We start from the raw sequence: 12,738 nt of genomic DNA on the forward strand, positions 1-12,738 counted from the left end.
ACGTGAGGCATTTTATGGAAAAATAATTGTTTTTTGTCTCCATTTTTTAAATTAACATGAAATTAAGATGATATGATAATCAACTAAATTTATACTATTTTGAATTTTAAATTAAATTTAATAATTTTTTAGACTTATTATAATTACAATTAAATTTGAATATTTGATCCAAATTTTTTTATAAAATTTGATAATAATTGTAATATTAGCTCAACTCAATTTATACATCATTTTATGTTGTGATAAATATTTTTAATTGGCACTTATATACATAAAAATATATAAAAAATATTATATGATTATGGGAATAATACATATTATCAAATAAAATATTTTAAATTTTTTATCAAAATGAATATTATGTCTCTTTTTATAAATATATAAATAATACATGTTTTAATTTATTTTGTTCATAAAGTTAAAAATAAATATATTTAAAGATTATTTAGAATATTAAAAAATAAAGTTATTCAAATAAAAAACAATGATGCAAAATATTCATAAAATGTTTAATAATTTAATTTTGAACATTTAAAATATGTATTTTCATTTATATATTTTGAATTAATAATTATTTTATAAATAAAATAGACTTTCCTTATGAAATATGAATAATTCTCTCTATAAATAGCACCAATCTTAATTGTAGCAAAAGGAGTTAAAGAAAGAACATATTTTATAGCTCAACAATCTTATAAAGTAAAAATAAATAGATAAATCCGGGAAAGAAATCCCCATAGATTTGAGCTGAGAGCCTGAGAGCCTGAGAGCGAAATCATCGCGGAAAACTCGAGAATTGAATGGCCGGCGGTAGAGAAGGCAGCGAAAGTGAGCCGGTCGGCGATATTTATTAGCTTCGCGTCGGCGAATAAGAGATTGTAGCAGAGACGACGTTCTTAGAAGGACAAAGCGAGCTTTTGCAGAAACCAATCTACCGACATCGCAGAACCAGGGCGTTCTCTTCCGCATTTTAAGGTTCTTGGGACATTTCGTCGAGCGCCTTGTAGGTGGAAGAAAGGATGGGGAAAATTGGGATGAGAGAGAAGGAATCAGGTTGCCGCATCGTCCAGATGCGGAATCGAGAAGTCGGGGCCTTGGCTCCGCGGTCGTTCTTCCATCGTGCCTCCGCTTCTTTGGTTGGTTTATTTGGTTATATCTTTATCATTGCTTCTACCTCGATTCGCATTTAGTCTGTTAATTTGGACTTTTGATTAGTATTTTTCTGATACATATTTTTTAATTTCAAGCTTGCAATTATCTAATAGCAGTTAGAATTTTCATGGAGGACTAGTATTATGTTTTTGATGCCTTGAATTGAGGTATCTGGTCTTACATTATTTCGGTCAAACTAGGAAAAAGGGCTTCTATGGTTCTCAATGAAAACACAACAAGTCAAACCCTCGAGAAAACCTCTTCCATTTCCTTGACGGTAGTACAAATTTCTATTTGCTCGTGCTTCGAAGTCCACACTCTGCAGATTGTTTGATGAATCATCATAATCATTAGACTTATCCCGACTGTTGAGGTTGATTTAGGCTTCGTTTGGAATAGTGTTTTAGATTGTTTTCGTCATAAGAAAAAAAGTTACTAAAAAATAATGTGTTTGGAAGAAAATTTTATCACTGTACTTTCAAACCAAGACTTTGTTTAGGCAGTTTTTTTCTTTTAAAGGCTTATTTCTCAACTATAATTTCAAAAATGTTTTCCTTAAAAAATCTTTTTAAAGGTAACATATTGAAATTGTGGTGAAAAAAGCTATCTTTCAAACAGAAATTATTTTTATTAACTATTTTTCTCACAACAAAAGTAGTCAGAAAAAACTATTCCAAACAAAACCTTAATAAATCCTCATCCTTCATTCATTGTTTTTAATATTTTGTTCATAATTTCATTAGTACGTTTGGTCTTTATTTTTCCTTCCTAATTTGTTTTTATTAATTTTATCTATTTATCTTATCAATAGATTTTTCATCATATTTTGTACATATCTAAACCAACTAAATTTATTCTCCATCACTCTATCTTTAATAGGTGATACTACCTCTATCTTTAATAGGTGATACTACCACCACTCCTTTAACACGCTTAGACAATTCAAATGAAAATTTAAAAGAAAAGGCCTATTTCATATACCATTGAAGGTCAAACAAGTAACCAACAACAAAGTTAAGTGATATATTCTCATATTATGTGTAGTGTGTATAAAGAATTGACCTATTTTGTCTTTCATTGGAAGATCCATAAGCAAAATCATTGGAAAATTAGAGTTGTGAATGAATCAAGTTAAATTGTTTATAATCTTTTTCATACTTGTTTATTTCATTTTTATTGAGTTCGAGACATGCTTGTACATAATCTTAATTTTAAAATTTTGTTCAAATTTGTTTTTTTTTTAACAAGTTAGAGCTATACTTGAGCTTTGATGGAATCAAACTAATCAAACATGGATATTAATGATTGAAACAAATAATCTTATCACTAAACATACAGGCATTCATAATTTTTTATTAAAATTGATTTAATTCAGTTAATATTGTTTCTAATGTTTTATAAATTATAAAACAGAGTTTAGATATTGTCAATATAAAATTTTAATGAAAGTAAAATTAGATTTTTATTCTATCATTAATGCTATTTTTTCAATAATTTCACCATGCTAATACCACTAGTAATATAAATAGAATTTAAAGAACAATAGATATAAGAACGTTGAAAAGTAATCAAATACACAACTAAGTCACTATTAAATGAGTCAGTGCATTTGGTGGCTTGTTTTGCAGGTGGCTCCTTTGGCCTTCTTATTCTTCTCTAATACTCATGTGAGTTGTTATCCTACTTAAATTCTCTAATACTCATACACATGTGCATGCGAGGCATATGAAGACTATTTATACAGCTTAAAAAAACTTTTCTTTTGGATTGCAAATCATACTTTATATTTCAAGCTTCTAACCCTTGATCAAGTTTGTTTGATTTATAGATTAATCTTCCAGAACTTTTTGTTAATTATGATTTCGTAAGGTGCAAATTACTCAAAAAAAATAAAAATTTCATTTCTCTCTAGATTTTCACAGTAATCATCTTTCCCTCATCTTTTATTGGAATCATATGGTTTTTTATTGGTGAATCATGTTGTGATCCCCTACAATTTTCATGTCAATTAATTTGGTTGATTTCAACTTTATGAGATGAAAACTTTACACAAATCAGGTTTTTATTTTCTCTTAGTATAATGAGCATATTTTGCTCCTCTCATCAAAATGAGACAAATTTTGACTAGTGGGGTCGTGATGTGATTCTCTACTAATGTGTTCATAACTTTGACCCGTTTTGACTTTATGTTGACCAAATTGCGATTGGAAGTTTCAAGGTAAAGAGTGACAAAATAAATTTTTTAAATTCTTAATTTTGAAAGTACAAAAGTTTTGAAGATTTACCGGATGACTGAGCACTTTAAAATGGAAGTGTTCTAATGAGTGAACTTTTTATTTTGTTTCATATCATTTATGATCGTCTCACTCTTGTTGACCAAATCATGCGAGGGGTTTGCATTTTGCTCTCTCACATATTAGAGACTGATAGGTACCAACCATAAATATATTTCTTGCATCGTAGAAAATCCTTGCATGCCTCTTTAAGTGGGATATGAGGGAAAGTGTCGCCTTTTTTTTTTTGGGGGGGGGGGGGGGGGGGCTTTTTATAAAGTGTGTTAACCCCTACAAGTACTCATGCATGTTTTTTTTGCTGGCATAGTGGGGATCTAGATATAGCATTGGTGCATGTGGGAATTTAGATATTATTTCATTGCAAAGCGCACTTATATATACATTTCTTGATGTGTTGGGATAAGTGATGTCAATGTGGTTGATGTGTCTCGTGCATTGCATCATATGCATATTTATTGGTGTTGTGGGATGGCTCAACTCACTTTTTTAATGTCCACTTCATGGCGGTAACTCAAAAATGTTGTCGAAATACTCTTGGATTCATAAAAAAAGTATTATTATTCATATTTCCACAAACATGTTTAATTATGTCTAAGAAACATACATGCCTTTTTGCATGGTGGAAGTCCTAGATAAATCTCGATAGTTCACACCATCTATACATATATTTCTTGGCATGGAAGGATAGGCGACAAAAATTGTGGTCATAGTGGCTCGCGTACTGTGCATTCCATGCACATTTTTCTTGATGTCATGTGATGAACTGACTCGCTTATTTTTGCTAGTCTCTCCCTATGTAAACACACATAGGTGGGCATACATTAGACTATATATACTCAAACATTAATGAATGTAAAATGAATGAGTTTGAACCAAACATAAAGACACTCAAAGACTGTGTAGCAACAAAGTTTAATGTATAAGATACTAAAGTCTCAATTATGTGCATGCTAATAAATTGCTCATTATGAACATGGAACAAAATGTGCACTTGTGTCCACCTACAAATGAGTTTGAGCAAAACTTTTCCTTTGCCTTTCCCTAAAATAAAAGGCATTTAAGCATGCATGTTGAACAAGTCTTAGAGATTAGAAATGAGGCGCCTAGTCATTTTAAGCGTGTGCGCGCGCACACATAGATATGCCTAAGTATTATAGAAAATATTTAATACTCTAAACTCAGCACTCAATACTTTGAACCTAATTCCCAATAGTATATTGAAGCACACAATCCTATTTTTTTATTATGTACAAATGAGATTAATGCCTAAATATTATAGAAAATATAAAGAAATGGTTATAACATATTGGAGAGAGTATGGAATCTATTTGAACCTAATCCTTTGCACACAAGAAGTGTCAACACGACATGTAGATTGACAGTTGCCCAAGACATATGAAAATGTTAAAAATTCTCCACTATAAGTCTATCACGGGTCGAGCCAACTCTTCCCACTATGGACTTGAACTATACCTATCAATCATAGTTAATTAGAAGCTAGGGTTCCAAAGTTGTCTTCAATTGAACCTATCAATTCTACTAAGTCAGAGTGCCTGAGTCTTCTTCTCTCGATTGACTCGATATATTTCGCCGAGTACTTCTTGCCCGTGGTTGATTAAGGGATGCCACTTCCAGGTTTGATCTTAGTTGTGTGATGGATTCTAAAAATCACAACACCTAAAAAAGAAGGCCTACAAGTACTGAACATAAGAAGGATTCATTAGCTAGTGCAAAATATTGCCTGAATTTCCTTTCCACAAATGCAATGAGCCCGTAAAAAGAAAAAGATATATAATTCCAAGCTCTTACTCAACAAACTAAAGGCAATCAAGTTCAACCTTCCAAGTTGTAATCTTAGATCAACTAGGGATAAGTCAAGCTCCTTCAAGTCATCAATTTAGCAAGTAGTTGTTGGGTCGTAGTGAGGACACTCTCCCTCAAGAAGAGTTTCCTTGGAACATTCACTTGAGCCAACCAAGGAGCTTGCCCTATACGAGTCGAATCATGGATCGTTCGTTAGTCAAGCAGATCGTTCGTCAGTCAAGCAGATCGTCGTTCACTGCTACCTCAATCATTATATATCACCTTAGGTCTATCATCCCCTCATCCAATTTCAACTATAGGATGACTCTTACCTAGCGCTCCATACTTTCCCTACCAACACTGATCACAACATATTCTCTTGGTTATCCTGATTTATTTGCCCGTTCTCTCATGGCAATCGAAGACTTAGCATAGGTTGCTCCCAACTCCCAATCGACCTTACACTACAAAGTCCGTCTAAATCCGTATCGGCTTGCAAACTCACCGGTCACCATGGAGCCCACCCTCTATCTCACTCGCCCAGTGCATACTCAGCACTGCCTCACTCAACTAGAGACGAATCATTCATCCCAGATCTTCTGCTAATCAGGGGGCAACATGTGAATGGCATTATGCATATAATCTGTGTAGCATTGTATTTTTACTTATTATGTAATATAGTCTTTCATGTAACACTCATAATTTTATAAATAAGGGATGGTGAGAATAACTTTTGGGGATCCAAAAAAAAAAAACAAGATCAATTTGACTAGTAAGGAAAATTCTACTTGCTTAAGATCTCCAATTCTCCTCCATTATCCCTCTGTAGTCTGTACTCTCCATCTCATAGGTCTCTCAGCTCCTCGAGTAGGCCTGCTAGTAAAGACGGGTGTCATCCACTGATAAATTGAATTCAATAGGTTCAATTATCAATATATCATAACCATAGAGTTTCTAATACTGTCTTCATAACCAATTGCCTCATTGAATATCAAGTAAGATATTGAAGATTCCTAACCCCTGATTAAAGCTGAGGTCATTAGAAGATTGTGACTGGAGAGGTCATAATTCACATGTGGCTTGAACACTCAAATGCAAAGACTCTGAGGGTCCTCTTCAATCAGTCAAAAGGCCTCAAAATGCAAACAATAAGAACTTCAAACCTTATAAAGCTTTAGCAAGCTGAGCATAGAAGTGAAAAAACTGTCACGTCAATTACCACTTTGTTTGCCTGTAATTTTGGGGAAATTTTATGATAAGATTTTTTGGTAATTATAACAAGTATATGCATAAAATACTTATCTTGAAATAAGTTAACCTTTTCCAAATATGTTTTAGTAAAAACTGTTGATCCATTCTTTTTTTTTTTTGTTATTTTGAAAGGCATATCAATCCATCGATGTAGAGACTAAATACTGATAAATTTTTTGAATCTCTTCTTCATACTCCCAATATCATGTTCTTTGAGCAAATTCAAAGGAATTAGTTTTGCCATCTTTTTTTTTCTTGTTTCTCTGTTTTTTTTTTTCTTTTGGTTAAATATTGCATGAAAACCATTAAAAATCCTTCTATAATCTTTCCTCTCTAGTTTTATCCATCCTTTTTATGATTTTTGCTTATTTCAAAGCCATTATAGTTCGCTTTGCTTGCACGCTATTGTATTAGGAATTCAATGCAACAATTAGCAGGATAGTAATGGTATGGAGAAGCTAAGCATGTGCAGTTTTTTTTGCATATCTTCAGGATTTGAACTATTGGTGTGTGTAGAGGGTAGGAATTTGACTCTGCTGCGTAAGTACCGCAAAGTTTTTGAATTTTGTATAAGCTAGTCAATTTCTAGACATTTTGAGCTTTCTTATGTAGTTCAAACACGGTTCAATTAACAGGGGACTGGCCTAGAGTGATGGTTAATGTGTCTCTATTTAGCACTCACGCCATGTTATCACCCTTTCCTCATTAATCTTTTCAAAGGTTATGATTCTTATAAAATATATTAAATCGATCTCATCTTACTGTGTGTAATCATAAAATTATTTTATTTGTGCAGGATCTTGTTTTCCGCCTTGGAATCCATAGGAAGTTGGACAAACATAGAGGTTGTGTAAATACTGTAAGCTTCAATGCAAATGGCAACATTCTTGTTTCTGGTTCGGATGATAGAATGGTAATGCTATGGGACTGGGAAACGGGGCTCGCTAAACTATCGTTCCACTCAGGTCACAGTAACAATGTTTTCCAGGCAAAATTTATGCCCTACACAGATGAAAGGACAATGGTTACATGTGCTGCTGATGGGGAGGTCCATCTCTTCCACTTTCTTGCACATAATTTTCAACTTGTAGATGTTGTATTGTCTTACATGCACCAACGAAAGCTTGTTTTCTTAAATTTGTAATTTTTTTATGTAATTCACCAGGTTAGAATGGTACGATTACAAGATGGAGGACGTGTTTTCACAAAAATGCTTGCTCGACATGAGGGCCGGGCTCATAAAATGGCACTTGAGCCTGGAAATCCTCACATACTGTATAGCTGTGGTGAAGATGGTCTAGTTTATCATGTTTGTGTTGTTTTTATGTTTTCATTTTCCAGATTTTTTTCTTGGTTTTTCTACTTGCTGCTTTTTCTTATTTTGACCATACATTCCATTTCATAGTTTGATTTAAGAACCCAGAATGCAACAAAGCTCTTCAAATGTAAAAGCTTCAAAGACAAATGGGATTATATGCCAGTTGTTCACTTAAATGCTATTGCAATTGATCCAAGGAACCCAAATTATTTCGCTATCGCCGGATCCGATGAATACGCCAGGGTTTATGATATTCGCAAGTGCAGGTGGGATGGGAAAGGATGTGGCAATCCAGCTGACTGCTTCTGTCCTGCACATTTGATTGGTGATGATCAGGTTGGTATAACAGGATTGGCCTTCTCAGATCAAAGTGAGCTTCTGGCTTCATACAATTTTGAGGCGATATATCTTTTCTCCAAGGACCAAGGACTGGGTCCTAATCCAGATTTAGCAACCCCAAGGTCTGCCATGAGTGTTGATGCAATCGACAACGCCTTCGAAAACTTAGTTCTTCCAGCTACCGAAGATCCAAATGCTGGAGATGCAGTGCAAGTCTACAATGGCCATAGAAACTGTGTAACTGTGAAAGGAGTGGGCTTTTTTGGTCCAAACTGTGAATATGTTACTAGTGGATCTGACTGCGGTCGTGTATTTATCTGGAGGAAAAAAGGAGGGGAGCTGTTGCGTGTGATGGAAGGGGACAAGCATGTGGTAAATTGTATTGAACCTAACCCATCTGCCACCATGCTTGCTAGTTGTGGGATCGAAAAAGACATTAAGATATGGATACCAAATGCCAAGGAACCTGCTGTGCCTATAGATATTGACGAGGTTTGCGTGTACTCTTTTCCTTATTAAATACGTTATCTCCTGTTGTTGGATCTGCTTTCCTTTTTTGTGCGGTTTGTTAAGTTGCAAGATTCAGCCATTATTTAAGCTATATTTTGCCAAGTATTTCTTGAACAAGATAAATCTTATTACCTTCTTAAATCCTGTTTTAGGCTTAGTTCTGAATATATTAAATCCTGGGTGAAGTAGGATATAAGAGATCTACACCACTTCTCATCTTCTTCTCATTATGTATTTTATTTCATTTCATTTAAATCATAAATCTTAAAACTATTTGTTAAATAATTTATTAGGATTTTGTTAGGCCGGCTCCTCCTGAGCCGGCTGAACCGGTCCCTAGTGGACCGGTTTGGTGTATAGCCAGCATCCCAAATTGGACGGAACCAAGGAAGAGAGGGAGGGAGGAGCGGAAGCTCCTAGGGGCCCACTTGTTAATTAAATTTGCTTTGGAGGAATTTTTGAATTAGGGGGTTGATTAGGAAATTTGTAATTGTCTTTTGATTTTAATTAGGTTCTTTTGGTGAAGGGATGCATGATTTGAATTTTCTTTGAAGTTCCTTGGCGTCTTGGGCTCTAGATTCATCGTCTAGAGATTGGGAGAGAACGATCCTCCTCTCGATTTGAGGATCAATTGTATCTTTGCTTGATCTCACTTTTGGTTTGATTCCTACAATACATTCTACTGTTTTTGAATTGTTTTCATTGGAGATCTTGCATTATTTCTCGCTGTTTTTCATTGGAGGGGCGGTAGCAAGTTACTATATTCTATTGCAAAATGAATTTGTTCCTTTATATATTCCTTTTGACTTCCCAGTTCCCTCACACTAATCTAAATTTATATTTTTTTTTTCTTTCTAATTTGAACTTTCATATTCTTTCTATGAAGTAGGAGGTTAGCTCCACCTCATTGGTGTCTACTTTACATGAAGTTTTGTGGATGTATTTACTGTATAAACATCTCTTCTGTTGCTTGCTTTCTAGCAGTTCATGAAGCAAAATCCAATCAGATTCTTCTCAAGGGATGATGCTGACTTCGATATTGATTATTCTGATGATGGTGATGATGACGATGATGACGACGACAACAATGATGATAATGATAATGATGATAGTGGTGATTCTATAGACTTCCTTGATGTTGATGAATGGAGCGACCATCAATTCAGTGATAATGATTGTAATGATGATGGTGAAGAAGAAGAAGAAGATGATGATGATGGCCAGAATGCCATGCTATAATTGGCATCTATGCCTCTAAATGATGCCACAGAGTCTACACATGCGGTCTATTGCTGCCAAATAACACATTTATCCAAAGCCAAGCTGCATTAGGATCAATTTCCTCTGGTAAATGTGGATTTGATTTGAGCCTTCTCATCTAATTCAGCCTCAACTGTACATTATAAAATATAGCTGCAATTTCTTATGAAGAAGCACTTCTCTGTTACACCTACTGCAGTGTGGTTTTTTTTTTATGCTTTGGTTTGTAGAGTTCTGTTCATCTGTGTAGCATGGGAGCTTGTTAACAATTTACCTAATTTGTTTCAGTTTTTTTTGGTAGATATGTAAAAGAGATTATTAATATAGAATTTGATAAACAAATGGTTGAAATGCAAAAGAATTTGTCATAGTCGATGGGTAGAATGTTATTGTATATGAATTATTATATGTGATAGTAATGTGTATTGCTAATGGCTAGTATTTATTATTGTGATATATCAACATCAACAATGTTTTATGTTGAAAAAATAATGAAGAATTTGTTATTCCTTACATGAGAAAAGTTTATTTTGCTCAATCCAGTAAATCCATACGATATAATTCATATAGGAAGGAAGGAAGGAAGCTTTAATCGAGGTAATTAGTTTTGATTATTTATATAGATTTACATCAAATGGTAAATTGTAATCATGATATGACAAATTAGAAGCATTCAATGCCATATAAATGATCTGCGATGCATTTGAAGTTGTCTTTAACGATATCAATTCAATGCAATGTTATATTCATAAACAGTGGAAGTTTGTAGATGCTCTCATTGTATGAATAAATAGAGCCATCGCCGATATTAATAATAAGGAATTCAAGTTTGATAGTTGCGTAAGTTGAAGCCTTGCCACCAAATTTTGCTTTTCAAATGAAGAGAGAGGTGCGAGCTTAAGTCTTGCATTTACTGTTTTCATTGTAAAAGTGACGAATGAGAATGTTTCAAATAATATGCAATCAGTTATCACTCATTTATCTTTAGTTTTGGAGAGAAGCTTGGTGAACGTTAGGGGTGTAAGTGAGCCGAGCTAGCTCGACTCATTTATGGGCTCGCGAGCTTAGCTTATTGAGCTCACGGGTCCAGTTCGAGCTCAAATTTGAGCTCGTTTATTAAACGAGCACGAGTTCGAGCTTGATGGAGACTCGGCTCGCAAGCTAACGAGCCGGCTCGATTCAATATTAATAATTTAGAATACCCGTCTATTTGAGGCTGACATCGCTCGAGCCTCGAGGCGCTCTCATCGGTTGCGTGGCTCGAGGCAATTGTGTCAGTCGCGTGGCTCGAGCTCAGACGGCGGGGCGATGCAGACGGGTCACGAGCGAATTCAACAGTCGAACGACGCGGACGACACCGAACTACATGGATGATTGCCGAGGCTCGCTAGTCGGCTCGAGCTCATTTTTACATTAGAGAGAGAGAGAGAGAGAGAGAGAGAGAGAGAGAGAGAGATGGATTTAATTGCTAACCTTTTAAAATGATATAAACCTTTCTTTCTTCACATGTCTTTACTTCACTCACATCCATGTGTTTGAATGATTGAAATTTAAAATAACTTAAAAATTTTAAACTTGAAATAAACTAAAAAAACATGGGCTACCTCATCTAGCATTCATCAAATTCTATAATATGCTAAAACATAAGCAAAACAGTTCCCAATAAATCTAACTATGCTCAAACTCAGTATTTTCCATTATAAATATCATTACATATATTTTGAGGTATAATTAGCAAAACTAGAATGTTCATATTTTAGTTCAAGAGTCCTTCCTCATGATCCATGCCCCCCAATTCCTTCATAACCCAGTGGTCCACCATTTGAGAAATTATTCTGTGTAGACACCGGACCGTTCGGAGGTGAATTAGAATGTGTCACGTCATCTGGTATGCAGCGATACACAGACGCAGTACACAGCAAATGAGTGACATGGCACGTTCTGATTCGCCTCCAAATGACGTCAGTATTTGCATAGAATAATTTGGCCCTCCATCCTGCATTGGTTGGTATCCTTGTTGTCTATCTCTAGGTGTACTAGATTAGTTTTGAATGAAAATGGATCTCATTTTCAAGAAAAAAAACAAGATCATAATATATTGGAATTGAAATTGTGGAATGTGCTCAACAAAGTCATATATAACCTCTAATTTCAAACTAAATTAGTTTTTTTTTTCTATCTTTGCAATTTTATAGATAAGATCTATGATATATTCAAAGGAAATACTTCTTTGTATAATCAATTATTTGATTCTTTTTTCTATAAACATCCAAGTCTGTTTAAGCCTTTGAGCATTCGTCTGAATAAGATTTGAACTTGCGCTCAAACTTTATCGAAATCGAAACTTTGTTTGATCGTGGTTCAATCGAACTCATGATCGAACAAGGTCCAAAACAATTTTTTTCGAATTTCTATCTACAAATATATTAGAGCTCCATTAAAATAACATAAATGGTTTGAATCTCATAATATATGATACATGCATTAAATATCTCTTACTATTATATGTTAAAGTTGCCATTAAATAATTTTTTCTTATTGAGCTTTATTGGATTTTGCTAAGTGAATATATTGCAAATAGAAAGACAATGAAAGTTATGAAGTATGCACAGAGTTGAAAGGAGCATGCTTATGCCTATATAGTAGGAAATATTGTTCTGTGCGGACCCCGGAGGACATCTGGAGACCAATCAAAACGTATCACGTCACTTTTTGCTCAGTACTGGTGCACGGTACTGCTTGATACCGGGTGATGTGACGTATTTTGGTTGGTCTCTGGACCGTCCAGTATCCGCACATAATACTTTCTCA

General features: G+C 34.4%; 1 protein-coding gene across 3 annotated transcripts; it reads left to right on the forward strand.

Moving 5' to 3' along the window:
• Positions 1-733: 733 nt before the first annotated feature.
• LOC110096229 (DDB1- and CUL4-associated factor 8) lies at positions 734-10,297 on the forward strand. Of its 3 annotated transcripts, none has more exons than XM_020822073.2 (5): positions 734-1,136; positions 7,297-7,548; positions 7,666-7,809; positions 7,906-8,649; positions 9,649-10,297. In XM_020822073.2, the coding sequence occupies exons 1-5, from the start codon at positions 1,020-1,022 to the stop codon at positions 9,904-9,906; spliced, it is 1,515 nt and encodes a 504-aa protein (XP_020677732.1). In that variant the 5' UTR covers positions 734-1,019; the 3' UTR covers positions 9,907-10,297. The 3 variants fall into 3 exon arrangements, with proteins under 3 accessions (XP_020677732.1, XP_020677733.1, XP_028548401.1); XM_020822074.2 differs by having other exon boundaries at positions 735-1,136; positions 9,652-10,297; XM_028692568.1 differs by lacking the exon at positions 734-1,136 and adding an exon at positions 2,724-2,819.
• The last annotated feature ends 2,441 nt before the right edge of the window (positions 10,298-12,738 follow it).

The sequence above is a fragment of the Dendrobium catenatum genome, unplaced genomic scaffold (assembly GCF_001605985.2).
Source record: "Dendrobium catenatum unplaced genomic scaffold, ASM160598v2 fragScaff_scaffold_156, whole genome shotgun sequence".
NCBI lineage: Eukaryota > Viridiplantae > Streptophyta > Magnoliopsida > Asparagales > Orchidaceae > Dendrobium > Dendrobium catenatum.